We start from the raw sequence: 16,725 nt of genomic DNA, 5'->3' as shown, positions 1-16,725 counted from the left end.
CTATCCAAGAAAGCACGAGTAGCTTTCTGCCGTGCAGTGATGACCGCAGTCGTGTGCAATTGCGACGTGTTTCTCATGCCCTTAGCCGCCCTTCCGGTCTGCGTCGTGCTTGGGTGGCTGCTCGCTAGAGGCAGATCCGCCGTGATTCTTCGTGTCAGCACCCTTTTTGCGGCCCTTTGTGGCCTTCTGCCATGAGCTCTCAGGGCCGTGGCTTTCGCTTTTGGCACTGCGTGTATGGCCATTCTCTCGAACGCCATTAACCCTTGGGGAATGGACCTGAGCCTGACCGGAGCTTTGTGACTGCGCCTGAGCCTGTGCTGTCGCTTGGGACGAGCGCTGGTTGGCCGTCGAGGATCGCTTCGGCGAATGAGTAGATGCATGCCCTTGCTTGGATTCCTTTCCAGCCGAGCCCTTGGTGTCGTTCGGTCGGTGTCCTGAGCCAGAAGGCTCGGCGTGAGCCTTGGGTGCTGAGCTTTGGGAAGCTGGCGGAAGCTGATCAACTCTTGATGCAAAGTCATTCTTTCTCACAACTGTCGGTGAAGGAGATCTGGTCTCGTTGATTGGCGACAGGTGCTGTGCGTCAATGCTCAACTGGTGGCCATTCATCCTATTTTCTCGAGTTGCGAGATCAAGTGGCGCTATTACTCCACTTTGCTGTCTCGATAGCGCTCTCTGGCGAAGGGATGGCTGCATGCCATTTGCGATGTCTGGATATGGTTGCGATTGCACTTGAGCTTGCGGTGACCAAGCATACTGATTCATCGACATGAGTGCAATCCTGTCACGGAATGAAGCGTCGTCGATCGCCTGGGACGCAGGCTGCTGGGGTGCAGAAACAGAAGCTGGTGAGGCCGAGGCAGTCGCATTGGTGGTCGACGATGGCGTGGTAGTACCGTTAACAATCACCGGAGTCCGCTCAGACACGGGAATCTGAGCTGACTCAGACCTTGGAAAAGCCTGGCCATCCAACTGATCTGAGGTGTATCCGGTGATGCCGAGACCTTGAACTTGCAGCGTGTTTTCCTGAGACGAGCGGCCTTGATCGTCAGTTGGGTTTGATTCCGTTGAAACCACGGCAGGATTGTGACGTTGCGATGGCGTCGAACTCGTGCGAAGAGATGATCCAGTGCCGTTGACTATCAAAGGCCGCGAGGCTGCTCGAGGACCGTTCGTACTGCCAGACGCAACCACCGGAGCGGATGCTACCGAGCTACCTCCGCTAGAGAACGCCCGGGCATGGCCAAGGGGAGACGGTGAACGAGATGTTCTTCGCATTCTGCGGTCCAGGATAGTCTGCGGAACCTCGGTTGACAACCTACGCCGTCCCTGGGCTGGCTGGGTCGTGTCCGCAAAGGCTATGGCGTTGGGCGCTACTTGGGAGTGCGCCGGACTGGAGGCATCTGAAACGTAGTAACCCAAATAAGCTCCTTCGTCAGAGGCAGGCGAATCGCTCGCTGGGGCCTGGGAGGCTTCGTCGTACTCGACGTCGCTTGGAACGCCGTTCGAGACCGGGATTCCGTTCACTTGCCGAGTGGGATTTAAATTGGTATTAACCGACGCGCTGTTTCCTGTATAAGCCTGATTGTGCTGTGCTGTAGGAGCAGAGCGGGAGGCAGGCTGTGACTGCGACCTTAGTGAGCTTCCGGAAGTCGAGGCGCCCGACTCTGTTGTTGCTGACGATCTTTGAAGGCCTCTTCGATATTCTGGCGTGCTAGTCGCCACTGTCGCCGGCGAAGAGGGATAGGCGAAGCTGGACTGGCCGTAATACGCCGCCATGGGTACTCCGTACATGCTGTACCAATCTTGAGGGCCAGCGATGGGGGCACTTAGGGGCGGATTGTCAAAGGAGTTGGTCCTGGACCGTTCTGGACCCTGCTGCGTAGCTGAAGAGGACCCCTGCATCCTCTGAGCAGCGTGCATTTGGGCAGCCATCTGAGCCTGGACTTGCTGATAAACCTGGGATTGAGTATAGAGCTGGAACCGAATGTTATTTTCTTGCTGAACCTGGGCGGCCATGGCTGCACCTACAAGCGCGGGATATTGCTGGTGGGACTGTGCCTGTTGCGCGTACCACGCAAGATCCTGGGGAGTCATAGCCACTGGGGGCATGTACATGGTGTTGGTGTCGTAAGCGACGCTGGACGAAGCTCTCCTGTTCGAGTTTGCATTCCGCTGGAAGTTGTTCGAGTGTCGACCTCCACGGAAGTTTCCACGGCCTCTACCGGAGTGCTGCTGAGAAGAGCTGCGGATCATGACCGGCCTCGAAGTATTTGGAGGGCGCTGGAACACCGGTGTCTCTTCTTTGGGGTAGACGTATTGTTCGCAGCATTCACCCAGTTTCCCTTCTGAGATGAGGTCAAACGCTCGTCGTAACTCCAGATGAAGTCCACGGAACGAGTACTCATCCGCAGTGTTGCCCAGGTTGCGAGCGGTGTTGAATGGCTCCTCCACACACAAATGGTTATTTATGCCAATGTGCCATCCCTTTTCCATTCGCGTTGCCTTCCGTCCAAGACGAATCGATATAACGTACTTATCGTAGTCGAACTCGTGTGCGTAGAAGCGGAAGAACTGGAACAAGAGCTCACCCAAAGACGCCTCATTCTTCGCGCCGAATCCGCTCAGTTTTCCCAAGTCATCAGCGAATGCGCTCTCGGGCCCGCCATTCTTAGGGAGCCGCTGATGCTGGCGCTGGTGAAGGGAGGGAAGCACTGGCGGGTCGCGAAGCTGGAGAAATCCAATAATGAGGCAGATCCACGTGTAAGAACTGAGAGTACCACCAAACGCTGTTCCGATCAGTAAAATGTGCGAAGAGTCAAGGGGGTATTTAACCCATACCAGCATCGTTTACAATCCTCTGCCGTGTCCAGTACTTGATAACCATGGCCAAGGGCCGCACTCGAGGATCGATCTCGACGTATGTTCGGACCATTCTCGTGTTCTCCAACGCCAGAGTATTGTTCACATTCATGTCGCAAGCGAGGCCGAGCTCGGGGTCCCAGATCTTGACGATGGGAACTTTGGCGCCTGAGATGCAGACGACCTTTTCCATGCCCTCTGTAGTAGTTCGTGTCAGAAGTCTTGTTGTTAGATTCCTGTGCAAGAAATGGTTTACGTACTCTTCGCAAGCAATGCTGCAATCGTGCAGACATACTCCAAGTCCTTCCAAGGCGTTGTAATGCAGATATCAACTATGGAGACAGTTAGCACTGCATCCCCAAGCGCCAGCCCAGTGTTAAGAGAGCCCACGAACCATCAGCGTCGTCCGAGCAAAGTAAGTTGCCTGAGGAGCCAAAGAGATGCACGCGAATGTCATTTCCAGGCCATTCCTCGTTAAACATCTTCTCCAGCTTGACGACGAGCTTTTGACGGTTTTCTTCAACTTTGTCAGTCGGTCGTAACCTGTCGTACAACTCCCGCATATCTGTGGTCAGCTTCGTCTCCACATCTTCCGACAGCTTGCTCTTGATCTTGTCGAGGCTGGTCTTATCCAGCTTGTCGCTTCCTATGCTGTAGGGCATACGCCTCTTCGAATTGATCTGAGAAGTCTCATATTTGCAGCCGCCAAGCCGGGGAGGGAGGGGTCGTAATGAGGGAAGGTTGCTGTTGGTCTCTGAGTAGGCAGAGCGAGGAGAGTGATTGTTTGTGGCGGTTGGCGAAGGTTCCCGCGACTCGAACGAGAAGTTTCTAGCATGTTGTTGGGGAGTCGAGGGCATGGAGTTGGAATGAGACTGTCCATTGCCGGTCCTGGCTGCAGGGCGTGCAGGGAGTGGATGTGAAAGCTCCGGTTGTTGCTGCGATGACTGCTGCATCTTGGACGGAGCGTCCTTGCCTGTTATGACAGCGCGATCGCCTTTGTCTTTAGTCTGCACAGCTCTATTCCCATGGCCTCCTTGGGAACCCTTGGTTGAGGAGATTTCCTTGTTTGAGACCTTGGAGGTTGATCTGGACCGAGGGGCCGCCTGGATCTGAGGGGTAGCCACCGTCGCCTGAGGAAGCGCTTGAGGTTGGTGCAAGCCGCCTCCTCGTCCCGGTGAGACGAGATTGGTGTAGTGTAGCAACTGCGCTTGGTAGACTGAGGCTTGTTGCGGAAAGAGCAAGGGCCAGAAGTCTAGCTGGGCCGGAACGCGAGAGGAAGCGTCGCCGAAGTAGGAACCCGAAGTAGACGATGATATCGTGGGGGCTTGGATCCAAGGAGACGTTGGATATGTATGCTTGGATTCAGTTGTGGCAGCTCGACTTTCCATGGAGCGAGTCCTGGCTCAGCTTCCGTAACGAGGACGAGCGGAATGAGTCGGGCGCGAGCGCAGGGCGACGAGAGAGGGAGATCGTTGAAGATCTGGCAGCAGGAGCCTATTCGTCGCGGGTAGAGCAGAGTCGAGTATGCAGAGGGTATCAAGAGTATCGAAAGGGTAGTATAAGGGCTGAATTGGGCGCGGTCGAGTGGGAGGCGAGCGCTGTTCAGAGTGGTCGAGTCTCCTTCTTTTTTCTCCCAAAATTGAGTCTTTGGCGCAGACGGAGAGGGAATTTGGGAGGGAAAGAGGGTCGGGGTTTTTGTGATAGCCGCTGCTAAGGCAAGTAAAGGGCTGCTAGAGGAACGCGAACGAGCCGAAAGTATTCATGAAGTTTCGCAGACTCGGTCTGGTGTAGTCGGTGCAAGGAGGGATTGCTGAGGTAGAGAGCACACTCCTCTCTGCGTGTGGTCGTGTCGTGGAGGTGGTGCTCTTGGGGGGAAGAGAGAGAATGTCGTCGACGGCAGGAGGCGAAAGGAAAGGGTGTGGAGTTTAGATCGGGGACGTTGGCCCAAAAGCGACAGGACTCGGGGGGCCCTCGGGCGGTGGACCGCGAAATAACGCTGGGGGGAGGAAGGGTCTAAGGGGGTGGTGCGCACTGCGTGTAGTTGCTGCCACGGGATTCTGCGAGGAATTGTGATGTTGAAGGTCTGTGAATTTGGTAAGCAACAAAGGAGCAAAATAACCAGCAACAGACAGGAGACAGTGAGGTAAAGGAGGATAGAGACAAGAAGGACAATTCTCAGAGGAGTGAGAGAAGTGAATGATGTCCCGGAAGAGCAAGAGCGAAGGAAAGTGTGAAGGGGAGCGTTTCGTTTGGGGGTGCAAGGAAGGGAAGGTACCTCAATCCAAGGAAGGTACCGGGGGTGGGGAGAGGGTACCTTAGCAGCGAGTGGTGCAAGTACTCTTTACGCGAAAATCAGAGGGCGGCACTGGGTGTGTTTGGGGGGTACTTTTCTTAGGTAAGTGAGAAGGTACCTTGCCTCTGGCTGGGCGATGATTGAGGAGAGCAGGGTGAGATGAGGTTCCTGAAGCGGCAAGGCCAATATCGGAAAAGTAAGGTAAGGCAAGGCAAGGTAAGGCGAGGTCAGGTAGAGGTAAGGTAGGGACAGGTCCATGTTTCCGTACCTTATGAATCGAGAGCCAGTCGAGTGAAAGCGTGGTGGTGTCGAGGACTCACTCGTCTGCGAATACAGCGAGGGGAGAGGAAGCCAGAGTGTGTGTGTGTGTGCGCGCGTGTATCCGCAGATGCGTGCCGCAGCGATTTGAGAATCGCACACACTGTGCAATGAGAGGAGCGCTTCGACCTGTGGAAATAAAGTAAGCTGAGCAAGAAGCAGAGGTACTTCTTCAGAATCAGGGAGCGGGCAGTGAGTAAGAGCAAGGTAAGGTATGAGTGAGTGAGGCCGCAGTTCACTGAGGACTGCATCAGAGTCAGTCTCAGTCCCGGTCCTGCTGGTTCCACTTCAGTCGCGGTTGCAGTCCCGGTTCTTCCTCCCAGACTCTGCAAGATCCAATTCAGCGTTTAATGACTTCACCGAGGAGGAGAGTTGGACAATGCAAAGTGAAGTGATGCTGCGGTTCGGCGAGGCACGGTGCGTGGGTTGCGGCGGGTAGTTCTGGTGTAGTATGTGTGGTCATTGTGCCTGTCTGTGGAGGTTTGGCGGCACAATTCCTGCGACAGTTCCATCTGATTGCTGGTTTGGCTTAGTGGTCTCGTCTGGTGTGGCCCCGGCGCACTTTAAGAGGAGGGGAACATTAAATAAAGCGTGGCAGGGCAGCAGCACTTGACAAGTTGAACATCCCATCACATCAGCATCACCAACAATAGCCAACTCGCCGGAGTAACTGGACGAACAATGATTGCCGGTCCAACCATAGTTTCCGAGTAGGAATATGGTTGCATACCCAGTGAGCAGTACCAAGTCGGACCGGTCACATCCAACTTGCTGCGAGGCAGAATAGAATTGCCTCTCTGTTGGAATACCTAAAGGTCAAGAGATCAAAAACATTGGATGTTGAATACTTCGATACCTCCTCAGGTACGCCAAGGTACCTACTGCAGTGCCCAGGTGCCTTACCTTAGGTTGGAGAGCGTATCACCTCAGACATGAGAACTGCCTTAGTCGAGGACAGGAAGGGAAGGAAAGCACCGCATCGTATCTTGCACCTTCCTTCCTCGCCAAAGCCATATCATGACGCAGCAACGGCTATTGGAGGCAATGAGAACCAGGCATTTGGTTCTTGGATTGCTTCACGGGCTTGCTTCTTTCCTGTGCTTCGAATTGCCGACTCTAGATCCTTCTCTTCCGTCTGTCATTCCCTCATTCAGTCGACATGGCCATGGTAGTGGTCAACGTCAGGGACAAGGTACCTAAGATACCTAAGTAGGTACTTCTCAATCTACCTACCTTAGGTCAGATCAGTTGCAGCTGCAGCTACCTTGCTCTGTAGACACCTTGAGGGGTTCATTCACTAGTCGTCACGCCGCCTTCCCTTTTTCCCCTTCTCTACCTTATGATATGTGGTACAGATTGGTAGGCAATCTTGATAACATAGGAATTACATTACCGACCCGAGTAAGGAGTGCTCGAGGGGGGTCACTTTGGTCGCATCCCTTTACTGCGGAGGATGAAAAGCTACGACCACAGGTTGTACCATGTTCGACCCACAGTGCGTGCACGGAGCGCGCGGGCAAATCGCAAGAGCACCAGCTCAAGTGGGGAAGACGACACACGCTTCACACGCTGTGTACATTTTTGGTGGAGGAGAATGCACATGCGGGAAAGAGACCCCATGAAGAGAGAGGCGGGAGAGAGACGCTGAGGATTCAATAGGGGAGGGGTCATTTCGCGGTCCTCGCGGCCTCGCGGAAGTCAAGGCTGGCCGCTTGACCCCATTCCCACCCTCGCATTGCCACTTGCATTATCCGCCCACGACTTTCTGCCCAGCACCTACCGTGCTTTCCCAATGTACTTACGGACAGATTTGGCGCCTTGAAATTACTTCCCATTGCTTGCTCCCTCGGCGTGTGGGATGCGTCGGCATGGTACGGAGTACAGGTAGTTAGGTAGTGAGCGGCCAGACTCCAGACTCCAGACCCAGATTACCTACCTTAGGCGCAGACGTACCTAGTCCCCAAGATGGGCAAAGTACTTGCAGCTACCGCTCCGCGAGTCCGTACCAACGTCGTGGTGTAAAACGGGCTACAGGCAGGGGTTAAGGGGTTAGACAGGCGCCACACACCCCTCCGACCACCGCTTGTCACTTGCTGCTTGGCTCCTGACGGGCCTTTCCTCTGTTGGGATATGACGTCGCAGAAACCGCCAGCCTGTGGCTTGTCTTGGATTTTGGCGTTCTGGCCGGCACTAATTACTTTTCTGAGTGTGCGTGTGTGCGTGTGCTTGTGTATGCGAATGTTAGGTATGCGTGTGTCTATGTGTGTGTCTGTTGTGTCGTGTTGTGTCGTGTGAGATTGGACACTACTCCCTGCTATCCAGCACTATGTAATTATTTGTGGTCCGCAAACCGAGGCAAGAAAGCTGGAGAGAAACCTGGAAAGAAAGTAGCATTTATGCGTATGCTCTCTGTGGCTCGGCAGCTGTCTCCCGTAGTGGGGGAATTCGCCCTAACATTGGATAAATTCCTGATCTATGACATAAGATACTGTACCTAGGTAGGTAGCCGTAGTTTCTTTACTTCCACTGAATATCTCCCTTCCATCTGTGTCCCACCTGCCACCTTACTAAGGTCGGTACCTCAGTGATGGTCTGAAGGTACCTTAGATGTGCCCCAATGTATACTATCTTAGTAAGCGTGCAGACAAGCAAAGCCCCGCTTAGAAGCACTCAAGCCAATATACCACTGTGAGGGATTTGGCAAAGTCATTTGGGAGCGTGGATGGGGAATTGGGCCCTGCCTTCCTCATGTCCCCTGCCTCCCCGTGGAAGGGGGAAGGAACTTTCTGGGACCGGAGCATGTGCTTGCCCGCTTGCCCAGGTATCCGTACCTGCTACCTACCTTACAGTGGGGACCCATTAGTTTCAATACACCCACCATTTTCCCAACCACCTGCATTTTCACTACACCACTTCCACTAGCAACTAATTTATCAGATTTTGGATTTATATAATAAAAGTATAATCAAAAGAAAGCCCAGAACTTACTCTTTAGTACTATATATACTATCCCTATACTTTAACCATTATATAAAGTCTATGTAGTAAAGACTATATAATAGCCCAAATCTTCTCTTATAGGATAGCTTCTTATACCGTAGTTAATTACTACTTAAACTCTTCTATATCTAACTTATTCTTCCTTAAGTAGAATGCTTTTAGGTATAAGCGATGTAAGTTACCTTTTATAAGCTTTTAGTAATACTTAATTAGGTTTAAATCGGGCGAATAAGGGGGCTATTCGAGCTAGGAAATTCCCCGAGTTAAGAGCTACTTAACTATTTAACTTAATACGTAAATAGGGGTATTATCCTAGACGAAATACCGTATATTATTTATAATAAGTAAATACCCTTTTTTTAAGTAGTTAATATAGCTATTTATACTATATTTTTATTATTAAGAGCGGCTATTACGAATAAGGAAGACTAATTTGCTCTTATCCTCTACTTATACTATTCCCTATGTTATAATAAATATATTCGCCTTAATATAGCTTACGAAATTAATAAATTCTTTTTTTAGCGGTCTTATAATAACTTAAATACTTATTAGGTCGGGGTATAATATAGCTTACGAAATTAATAAATTCTTTTTTTAGCGGTCTTATAATAACTTAAATACTTATTAGGTCGGGGTAGAGGTATTATTTTAGTATAAACTCTCGTTAAAGAATTAGGCCTAAATTATAGAGAATTAGTAATTAAATCTCTATATAGGGTCTTCTTATTAAACTATATATTACTATTAATTCTTTAGGGTTTTTAACTTATTCTTTTATAAATTAGAGCCGTAAGGCTACTACTTTTAGTATTATAAAAGGCCTTTTTATAGCTACTTATTTGCGGTATTTTACCTTATATAAAACCTACTTAATCGTATTAAGGCTTACTTTACTATTTTACTTTATAATAAGCTATTAATACGGTTACTAATAATTAACTTTTATAAACCTAACTATAACCCGTTTCTCTATATTTAAAAGTTTCTCTAGCTAGCCTAGCCGGGGTAAGCTCTTAAAAAAATAAGTAATATCGAATTATTAAAATACTACTTATACTACGCCGAGGGAGTAGTTAAGAAGTAATACCGCATTACGATAGCTTTTATTACCTATAATTAACGTAATAATAGCTACTCGCTAATATTCAGTTAGCTCATAACGTAACTTCTTACTTCCTAATAATTCAAGTCTAAAAGCGCGTTTTCTAGTTTCTATTTACTTAAGTTATAGTGGTTAAGAAGAAAAGTAATATATAGTAGAAGACGCGTCAGGACGCGTAAATTAGTAGGTTGTATTGAAACTAATGGGTCCCCACTGTACTCCGTACCGTACCTGCTTGCCTGCGCTGCAGCTGCTCCTGTTGCGCTGCAAGCTTGGAAGCTTGGAAGCCTGCACCTCCCCTCCCCTTGCCCTGCCATGCACGTTTCGACCGCGACCGCGCCTTCCAGCTTGGACGTACTTGCCCAGACATGGTGAAGAATGAGAGCAATGTCTCGAACAGAAAGAAGACCATCCATTTTTACATAGTAAGGTATTTAGGTACTCCGTACTCGATATTACCTACTTGAACTTCGTATCAACAACGGAGAAATCAAACCCACATTCTAGACGCTCGCTTGATTTCCGAACGTCAGGCCTGACGGCGTGCACCTCCCTTTTTTTGGCCCGCCTCGTGTTGTCGTTCATCTTGTCTTGTCTCGCGTCCTGTCGCTTGCTCACTCCCTCTTATTTTATTTCCTAACGGATATTTCCATTTCCCATTGCTCCCGCCTCCCCTGCCGGCATCATCTATTTCCACCACCTTAAAATTATCAGGGTCCCGATACTATGGCCACCTGAATATCTTTCTAGGAACCCAGCAGCTAGTGGGGTCTCTCCGTACGCATCCTGGCTTCAAGAGAAACAGCAGCGTCTGCCGCCACAGCCTGCAGACAACTCGAGGGCTTGTCAAGACTCGAGGAGCCTACTAGAGGCCTGTCCGGCAACCCATTTCGACGACCCCCGATGCCATGGGCCCCAAACCGTCCAAAGTCGAGCCAACAATGGACCAGAATCACCAACGCGCTTCCCAAAGCCCGGTCGTGTTTTCGCGTTGCCGGTCTCCGCAACTCACCCCGTCTTCCACTTCCTCGACCGCTTTCTCGTCTTTCTCTGGTCGCTCCTGATCCAATTCGTCTCGGACCCTCCCTCTCCCCGGTCGACCCCTTCTCCGTGCGTCTCGCCCATCCCCCATGGCCTGCCATCGCTACTATAAGCCCCAAGATCCGGTATGAGGGAGCCTCGTCCTTTCCGATACCCGTTCGCCGATCCAGTCATACGCCGAAGCTTCCCCGCCAGACCACGCCATAACACCACACGGCTGCTCCAGTATCTCTTCTCAGCGAGTCGGTCAATTCAGGCGGTCTTACAATACCGACGCCGCCGCCCGGAACACCAAAACCGCACCAGGAACGTCAAAATTCGCGTCAGCGACGACACCTGAGGTGGCACAGGAGAGCACAAGCAACAGCAGCACCTTTTGGGGCTGACACTTGGCTTTCCTCAGCTGAAGAAGGATTCGGCCCTCCTCCGACCGAATCCCCCAGTGACTAAGACTTCGGAATACGCTCGAGTGCCCCTCCCTGTCGAGCCGTCCATCAGCTATTCGCCCGTCTGCGTCGCCTCCTCGGCGGTTTAGCACAGCGACCCAAACCCTCTGAGAGAGTCGTCACATTGCTCCATGACGGCGCCTAGCAAACCTCCCTCTTCTTTCGAGTATACTGCCCAAGTGCTCTGATTCTCCGGTGATGGGCTACTAATGGTGAGACATTCGCTCAGCTTCGAATGAGCAAGCCAGAGTATCGCCGCGCCCGCTCATCACAACACTTGGCATCACGAGAATTAATCACAGCTAGAGGTAACGCACAACATCTATAGACCCGAACTGCCGTTAAACCTCATTCTGTTCGAAGTTGAAGCCCCCCTACAATATTACTTCCTCCGCTGTGTATTGGTCGGGACGGCCCTTTAGCTTTGCGGCTGGCTGGCAAGCCACTTATACACATCCGTGGCCATGTGGCTCCAGGTTAGAGAAGGGCTGGGAAGCGGTCACAATCCGTGAACGGGCGAGCAACCAGGGCGAAATGTCTCTGAGAGATGCTAGATCGAGAAGCGGCCGAAGCTTGCGGCTGGATTACTTGTCCTCGTCCAGTCTTCCCGCCTGGACTAAGACAATGACCTTCTCTCAATGCATCGCCACTACTTCCAGCCGATCTATCGTTCACATCTTCAAGTCACACACATTTTTACGTACAAGAGACTGTGGCAGCTCACTTGGTATCCAACCCGCACACAGCATCGCCAACTAAGGTGTCAATCGGACATTGTATACCACCGCCACTGCTAATGACCTGGGATGGGGGCCCTGTCTTACCTCGACTGTAACTGCAAACAGTTAACGAAGACCTCTTGGTCGAGACTTCCCGTTCAACAATTACATCCGCGAGTCGAACGTTGCTATGATGGAACATGCTACTTGTTGTCACGTCGTTATGTCTTTGCGCTAATGTCTTACTCTACTAATTTGTTAAGGCTACTTGATAGTTCTCCCGTTTTCAACCAGAACTTAAAGTTAAGCACTTGCCGGCAACCCCAATGCCCTACAATGAAAGGTGGAGAGGGCCCAGGACATCACAAATGTATCCGTATCGAGAGAGCCAAATAGTCCTCCTCAGGCTGAACTCCTGACCAAACTTTGCGGCTGAATTGCGCAACGTGGCTGCTGTTCATCTCACAGGCTTACCTGACCGGTTGCCATCGCCGACGTCATTGCTTCGACTCGAACGGTATTCAATGCACGCATTGATGCAGCCTATGGCTGCTCAAACCATCACTTTAGTTGAGTCGCAGAGAGGGACGGAATAAGCTAGACGTGCGCTCGTCATTGGTTAGGACCCAGGAACATCCATTACGCTTCAAGCCCACCTCTTTACAACGACTACGTACACGGATGTCTCCATGAGCTAGAGTGATGAGAGTGTTCTGCAGGCGCCCGACCGAGCGGGATCTGTGTGATGAGAAGCAGAGGTGCACTCGCGGCTAGGTACTCGTTCCCAGATGCAATGCAACCCTCCGTCGGATGGCTCCCACCGCGGGGCGCAGGAGACATACGTATTCTACCATTGGGCTTCTACGCAGCATTGTGCGGAGCTGACCTGGTAACCGCAAGTGCCATCTTTGGTCGCTTTTCGAGAATAGCATCGGCAGTCCGGCTCGGACTGCCAGCTCCGAGTTGGGGTTTCCCACCTTTCCCTACCCGGCAACACGAGCCAGAGGCAGTTGTCCACGTTCATACAAGGCTCCCGGAGCAAAGAGACAGACATCAGAGAACGGCCACGTTTTACGTAGCGTCAGCCAGAATGTTTCCTACGAGGGACAGACGGCTTCCAGACCGGGCAAAGATGAATCTTCCTAGCACTCGGGAGAAACCTGCAACAGTCTAGACTCTCAGCCACCCGCACCGCCATGCCGCTGTATACAAGGTTTGTCAACTGAGACCTCCCGCCAACTCAACTGTCTTTACGATACGTCCGCAAATAAATCGTACGGCGGAAGACGATCCGTGAACGCTTCCCGCTTCCCACATTCCTCCCGCCGCTTTCCTTGAATCTAGGGGTGCCCAGATCGACGTCAGTTCCACCAATCTGCTGTTTGGACCGAATTCTCCTTGTCGAACGGGGCAAGTTCCAAAAGCTCCGGTTCACCCAAACATTGGGCTTCTCCGGATCTTGGCACATTTCTTTCGGCTTCAACTTGCCGGCGGTCCTTCGATGATTTTAATGCTGGAAATGAAGCGACCACCGTCAAGTTGTATGATGATTTCGAAGTTCAAGAGACGCCGCGTTCGTGGTTGCCATGAGTTCACCTCAGGTCCGGTAAAGCGATGACATTCACTTTAGACCTCCATGCAACCTCCCTGCTGTTCAAGCGGACCATTACAGCTGGACGGCATCATGTTTCAACTGTTGGTTCCTGTCTCTTTCAGAGACTCTCCCCGGTCAGTGGAACTGTGGCAAGCCGGTGGTCAAAAATTTCCATGACATCTTCGATGGCTGTAGCGTCAATGGCACTGTCTCCGCAAGACTCCGTCCAAATTCCTCCATGGCCGTTAGGATACTATCAACTCACTTGCGAGTTACTAGGCTATCGCGATGCGGTCAATTTGCAGGGAGTCCGCAGGTCGCTATCGTCATTTAGAGTTAGGTGAGCTGTATCGAGCGGTTCAAGTGAGTTGTGCCTCGATTAATATGCAAATGTTTCGACGGGGATTGGCCATCCAGGAATGCGGGAGCGCGTTCCAGCAAGGTCGGCACCCCCTCGGACCTCGGATCGCAGACTCTACAAGACTCAGTCATATTTGGTCTTTCTTTTGGGTTATGAAAGTTTGGCTCGATTTGGGGCATCCAGCCCGCCTCAAGGAATGGCAAGAAGAAACAGAGCCGAGTGATCTCGTTCCCTAAGATTCCTTGCAAAGGCTCTCCGAAATCCGGCGATCCAGAACCAACGGTCTCTCGGTCTGAAATCTCCTTCGTCCATTTCAAGGCAAGCTCCCGCATCTTTAAGTAGAAGCGAAACAAATGTCTGTTCTATTCGAGTCTCTTGTTTCTTTCCTCGGGAGAGGCACAGGGCGCGGAAAATCAGAGGACCCGATCTTCTTCAACCCTGGGAAAACACCAGGCTGAAGATCAACCGTCCAGGTCCCCAATGCAGCGATAAAACCCATCAGAGAGGAACGTCCTCCCAATCAGGGGTTCTCTGAAGGTCAGGTCAAGCCAAGCCGACAGACGGCTTCAGCCTCGCGACGTGATTCTCCCCATGGTTCGACCAGGAGCTCAGGGCGCTCGCTAAGCAAACATGCGACGCGCCCTGTATCGAAAGTTTCAGGCAAGTTCCTCAGAGCTTCTCGCCGTTCCCCCCTCCCACCAGTTTCTCAAAGGTGGTCTTTTTGGGGATGCCGCCAGCCGCCTTGCGCATGCCGGTCATGTTTCTATCCTCTTCCTTTCCCTCTTCTCACTGCCTCTCTCTGCCATCTACGTAAAGTCAATCTTGCATTTGCATTACATCTGCACGCCGTCTCAAGCCAGTTGATCCTTGCCCGCTTATTGCTTCTTTTCCCGCACCGCCTGTTCCTGCAAGCCGTTTCCCGCAGAAGTCGTTGCTTTGCCTGAGACGTCTTTAGTCTTGGAAACAGAGATACATACTATCGATCGCATTGCTGTTACCCACACGCAGCGCGCGCACCCACCCACCCACACACATACACACATATCAAAAGAAAAGATCGATCACCATGCTATCGAGCTTGACAACCAAGATCGCCCTGAGGAAGGTGGGCCTGAACAGCAAGAGCTTCGACTTCAGTGGCGTCGGCGGCGGTTCGACAGACGCGAAGAGCAGCAAGAAGGGTTCCAATGCGGGCCTCGACGACGACGCGGCGGACGGGAACGCGGGGGGCTGGCCGGCGTGGATGTCGATGAAGTCGTTGCCCATCACCGTCGCGCCGTGGTTCTCCCCGCCGCCCCCGCCGGTCCCCATCGGCGAGGTCCCGAAGATTGGTGAACTCGCCCCGCTGGACCGCGATAGGCAGCTCGAGTTTGGCCGTGGTCGTCCTGTCCTCGTTGTCTTTTTACGCTGCGTCGGTTGTGCTTGTACGTTTGTGGACCTCGTTGTCTCGTCCCCCCTTCACCTTTCGGCTGTTACGTGATGTGGCACAACGATGCCTTTTCTTCAAGAAGCCTCACCGTGACTAACATCTGCCTGTTCCTACACAGTCGCCCAGAAGACCTTCCTTGCCCTACGGGACCTGGCCAACAAACACGCCCGCACCCTAACCTGCATAGCGGTCTCCCACTCCTCCCAGGCCGCGACCAACAAGTGGATCGACATGCTCGGCGGCGCCTGGAACGTACAAATCGTCGTCGACGAGGACCGCGCCATCTACGCCGCCTGGGGCCTGGGGCTGGGCAATGTGTGGTACGTCTTCAACCCGACGAGCCAGGTCCAGGGCTGGAAGGAGAAAGGGTGGTTGGGGGAGAAGGTGGCCGGGGCGATTCAGCGGACGGGCGGTGCTTCTGCTGAGAACGCCGCGTATACCGCTGCGAACTTGAGGAAGCAGCCTCCGCCGATGGAGAGACGGGGCACGGGGATGAGCGGTGCTTCGGCTGTGAGCGTTGGTGGTGGGGAGGACGTGGAGGGAGGGGCGAGTACGGTTATGGGGAATAAGTGGCAGACTGCTGGGGCGTTTGCTGTTGATGGGCGGGGGACTGTTGTTTGGGGTGGCAAGGCTTTGAGGGCTGATGATCCCATGGATTTGGAGATGGGGGTCAAGGTCTTGGGGGTGTAGACGGAGGATTTCACATGGAGACGGTTGTCCCTCAGATGGGACTGGCTGAGATATGTAGGTACGGTGGTAAGGCGTTTTTGTAAAAGGTTTCGGACGGAAAGGGTGGCGTACTTATTGGCTTTGATAGCGCGGTTTGGGTATGCAATGAGATTGTTCAAGATTAGCAATATTTTTAGATGACGTGGTTGTTCTTCCAACTGTTGGGCTTTGGGGCCGATTGGCTGAGGTTGTGTAGTATTCGCCCTCTACCGATAAAGGCATATCCTCGTAAGGCGATGAGCGGGAAGATTGTGTGCAAACTTTCCTTCTCGTTGGCATCCAGCGGCTAGTTCACAGGAAGGATATCGATGATGAACCAATCGATCCATGGTCTGTACTGTTGGCTGTTGGAACAGTGATCTCCCTCCCAACTTCGGACAGGCTAACGGAAGTTGAAGTAGAAGAAGTACAGCAAGAACAGCGTTCGATAGAGTTTGTCCGGTGAGCAGCTTAGATATTAATGCCGCAAACGGGCCAAGTTCCGTTGCGGGATGCGTTGCTAGTGGTAATGTTGGTGGCGACACAGGGCCACTGCGTCTCACTCTTTGCATATTGATCAACACATGCGCGAATGGTGAGATGTGGAAAATGTAGGAGGAGGGGTCTATAGTCCATAGTCATGATCAAATTCCGAGTCCGTCGTATTAGGTCGTGTTGGACGTCTCATCCTATGAGTCCTTGGGTTTTGTTTGCCTTCCAACACGCTGTGACCTGGTTCTCGGACAGAAATGAACAGCTCTTCGTCTCCAACAGCGGGCCTTTTCTTCTACTTCCTTGTAAGTCGAAGTCAACGAGAACCCATATCGTGAAGCTGAGTATGTAAGTAGGGTA

The 16,725-nt window shown here is 52.1% G+C and overlaps 4 protein-coding genes across 4 annotated transcripts; 2 read left to right on the top strand and 2 right to left on the bottom strand.

Annotated features, from left to right (window-relative positions):
• Window positions 1–81: 81 nt before the first annotated feature.
• Window positions 82–4,247, bottom strand: CLUP02_08928 (uncharacterized protein; the record flags this gene model as incomplete). The annotated part of the gene is made up of 4 exons (XM_049287909.1): window positions 82–2,786; window positions 2,839–3,057; window positions 3,120–3,191; window positions 3,254–4,247. The coding sequence occupies 4 exons, from the start codon at window positions 4,245–4,247 to the stop codon at window positions 82–84; spliced, it is 3,990 nt and encodes a 1,329-aa protein (XP_049145052.1).
• Window positions 4,248–9,777: 5,530 nt separating this feature from the next.
• On the top strand, window positions 9,778–11,151 carry CLUP02_08927 (uncharacterized protein; the record flags this gene model as incomplete). The annotated part of the gene is made up of 5 exons (XM_049287908.1): window positions 9,778–9,790; window positions 9,826–9,946; window positions 10,326–10,685; window positions 10,753–10,957; window positions 11,020–11,151. 5 exons carry the CDS (start codon window positions 9,778–9,780, stop codon window positions 11,149–11,151), a joined length of 831 nt encoding a protein of 276 aa, XP_049145051.1.
• A 388-nt stretch (window positions 11,152–11,539) lies between these two features.
• Window positions 11,540–14,495, bottom strand: CLUP02_08926 (uncharacterized protein; the record flags this gene model as incomplete). The annotated part of the gene is made up of 16 exons (XM_049287907.1): window positions 11,540–11,726; window positions 11,787–11,987; window positions 12,117–12,231; window positions 12,256–12,290; window positions 12,347–12,378; window positions 12,459–12,519; window positions 12,668–12,764; window positions 12,883–12,983; window positions 13,041–13,277; window positions 13,378–13,453; window positions 13,502–13,581; window positions 13,652–13,695; window positions 13,826–14,068; window positions 14,137–14,190; window positions 14,295–14,378; window positions 14,436–14,495. 16 exons carry the CDS (start codon window positions 14,493–14,495, stop codon window positions 11,540–11,542), a joined length of 1,707 nt encoding a protein of 568 aa, XP_049145050.1.
• A 307-nt stretch (window positions 14,496–14,802) lies between these two features.
• CLUP02_08925 (uncharacterized protein) lies at window positions 14,803–15,855 on the top strand (the record flags this gene model as incomplete). Its single annotated transcript, XM_049287906.1, has 2 exons — window positions 14,803–15,160; window positions 15,284–15,855. 2 exons carry the CDS (start codon window positions 14,803–14,805, stop codon window positions 15,853–15,855), a joined length of 930 nt encoding a protein of 309 aa, XP_049145049.1.
• Between the last annotated feature and the right edge of the window lie 870 nt (window positions 15,856–16,725).

This window comes from Colletotrichum lupini, chromosome 4 (assembly GCF_023278565.1).
Source record: "Colletotrichum lupini chromosome 4, complete sequence".
Taxonomy (NCBI): Eukaryota; Fungi; Ascomycota; class Sordariomycetes; order Glomerellales; family Glomerellaceae; genus Colletotrichum; species Colletotrichum lupini.
The sequence above is the reverse complement of the archived record's forward strand: the minus strand, read 5'-3'. Positions and strand labels throughout refer to the sequence as shown.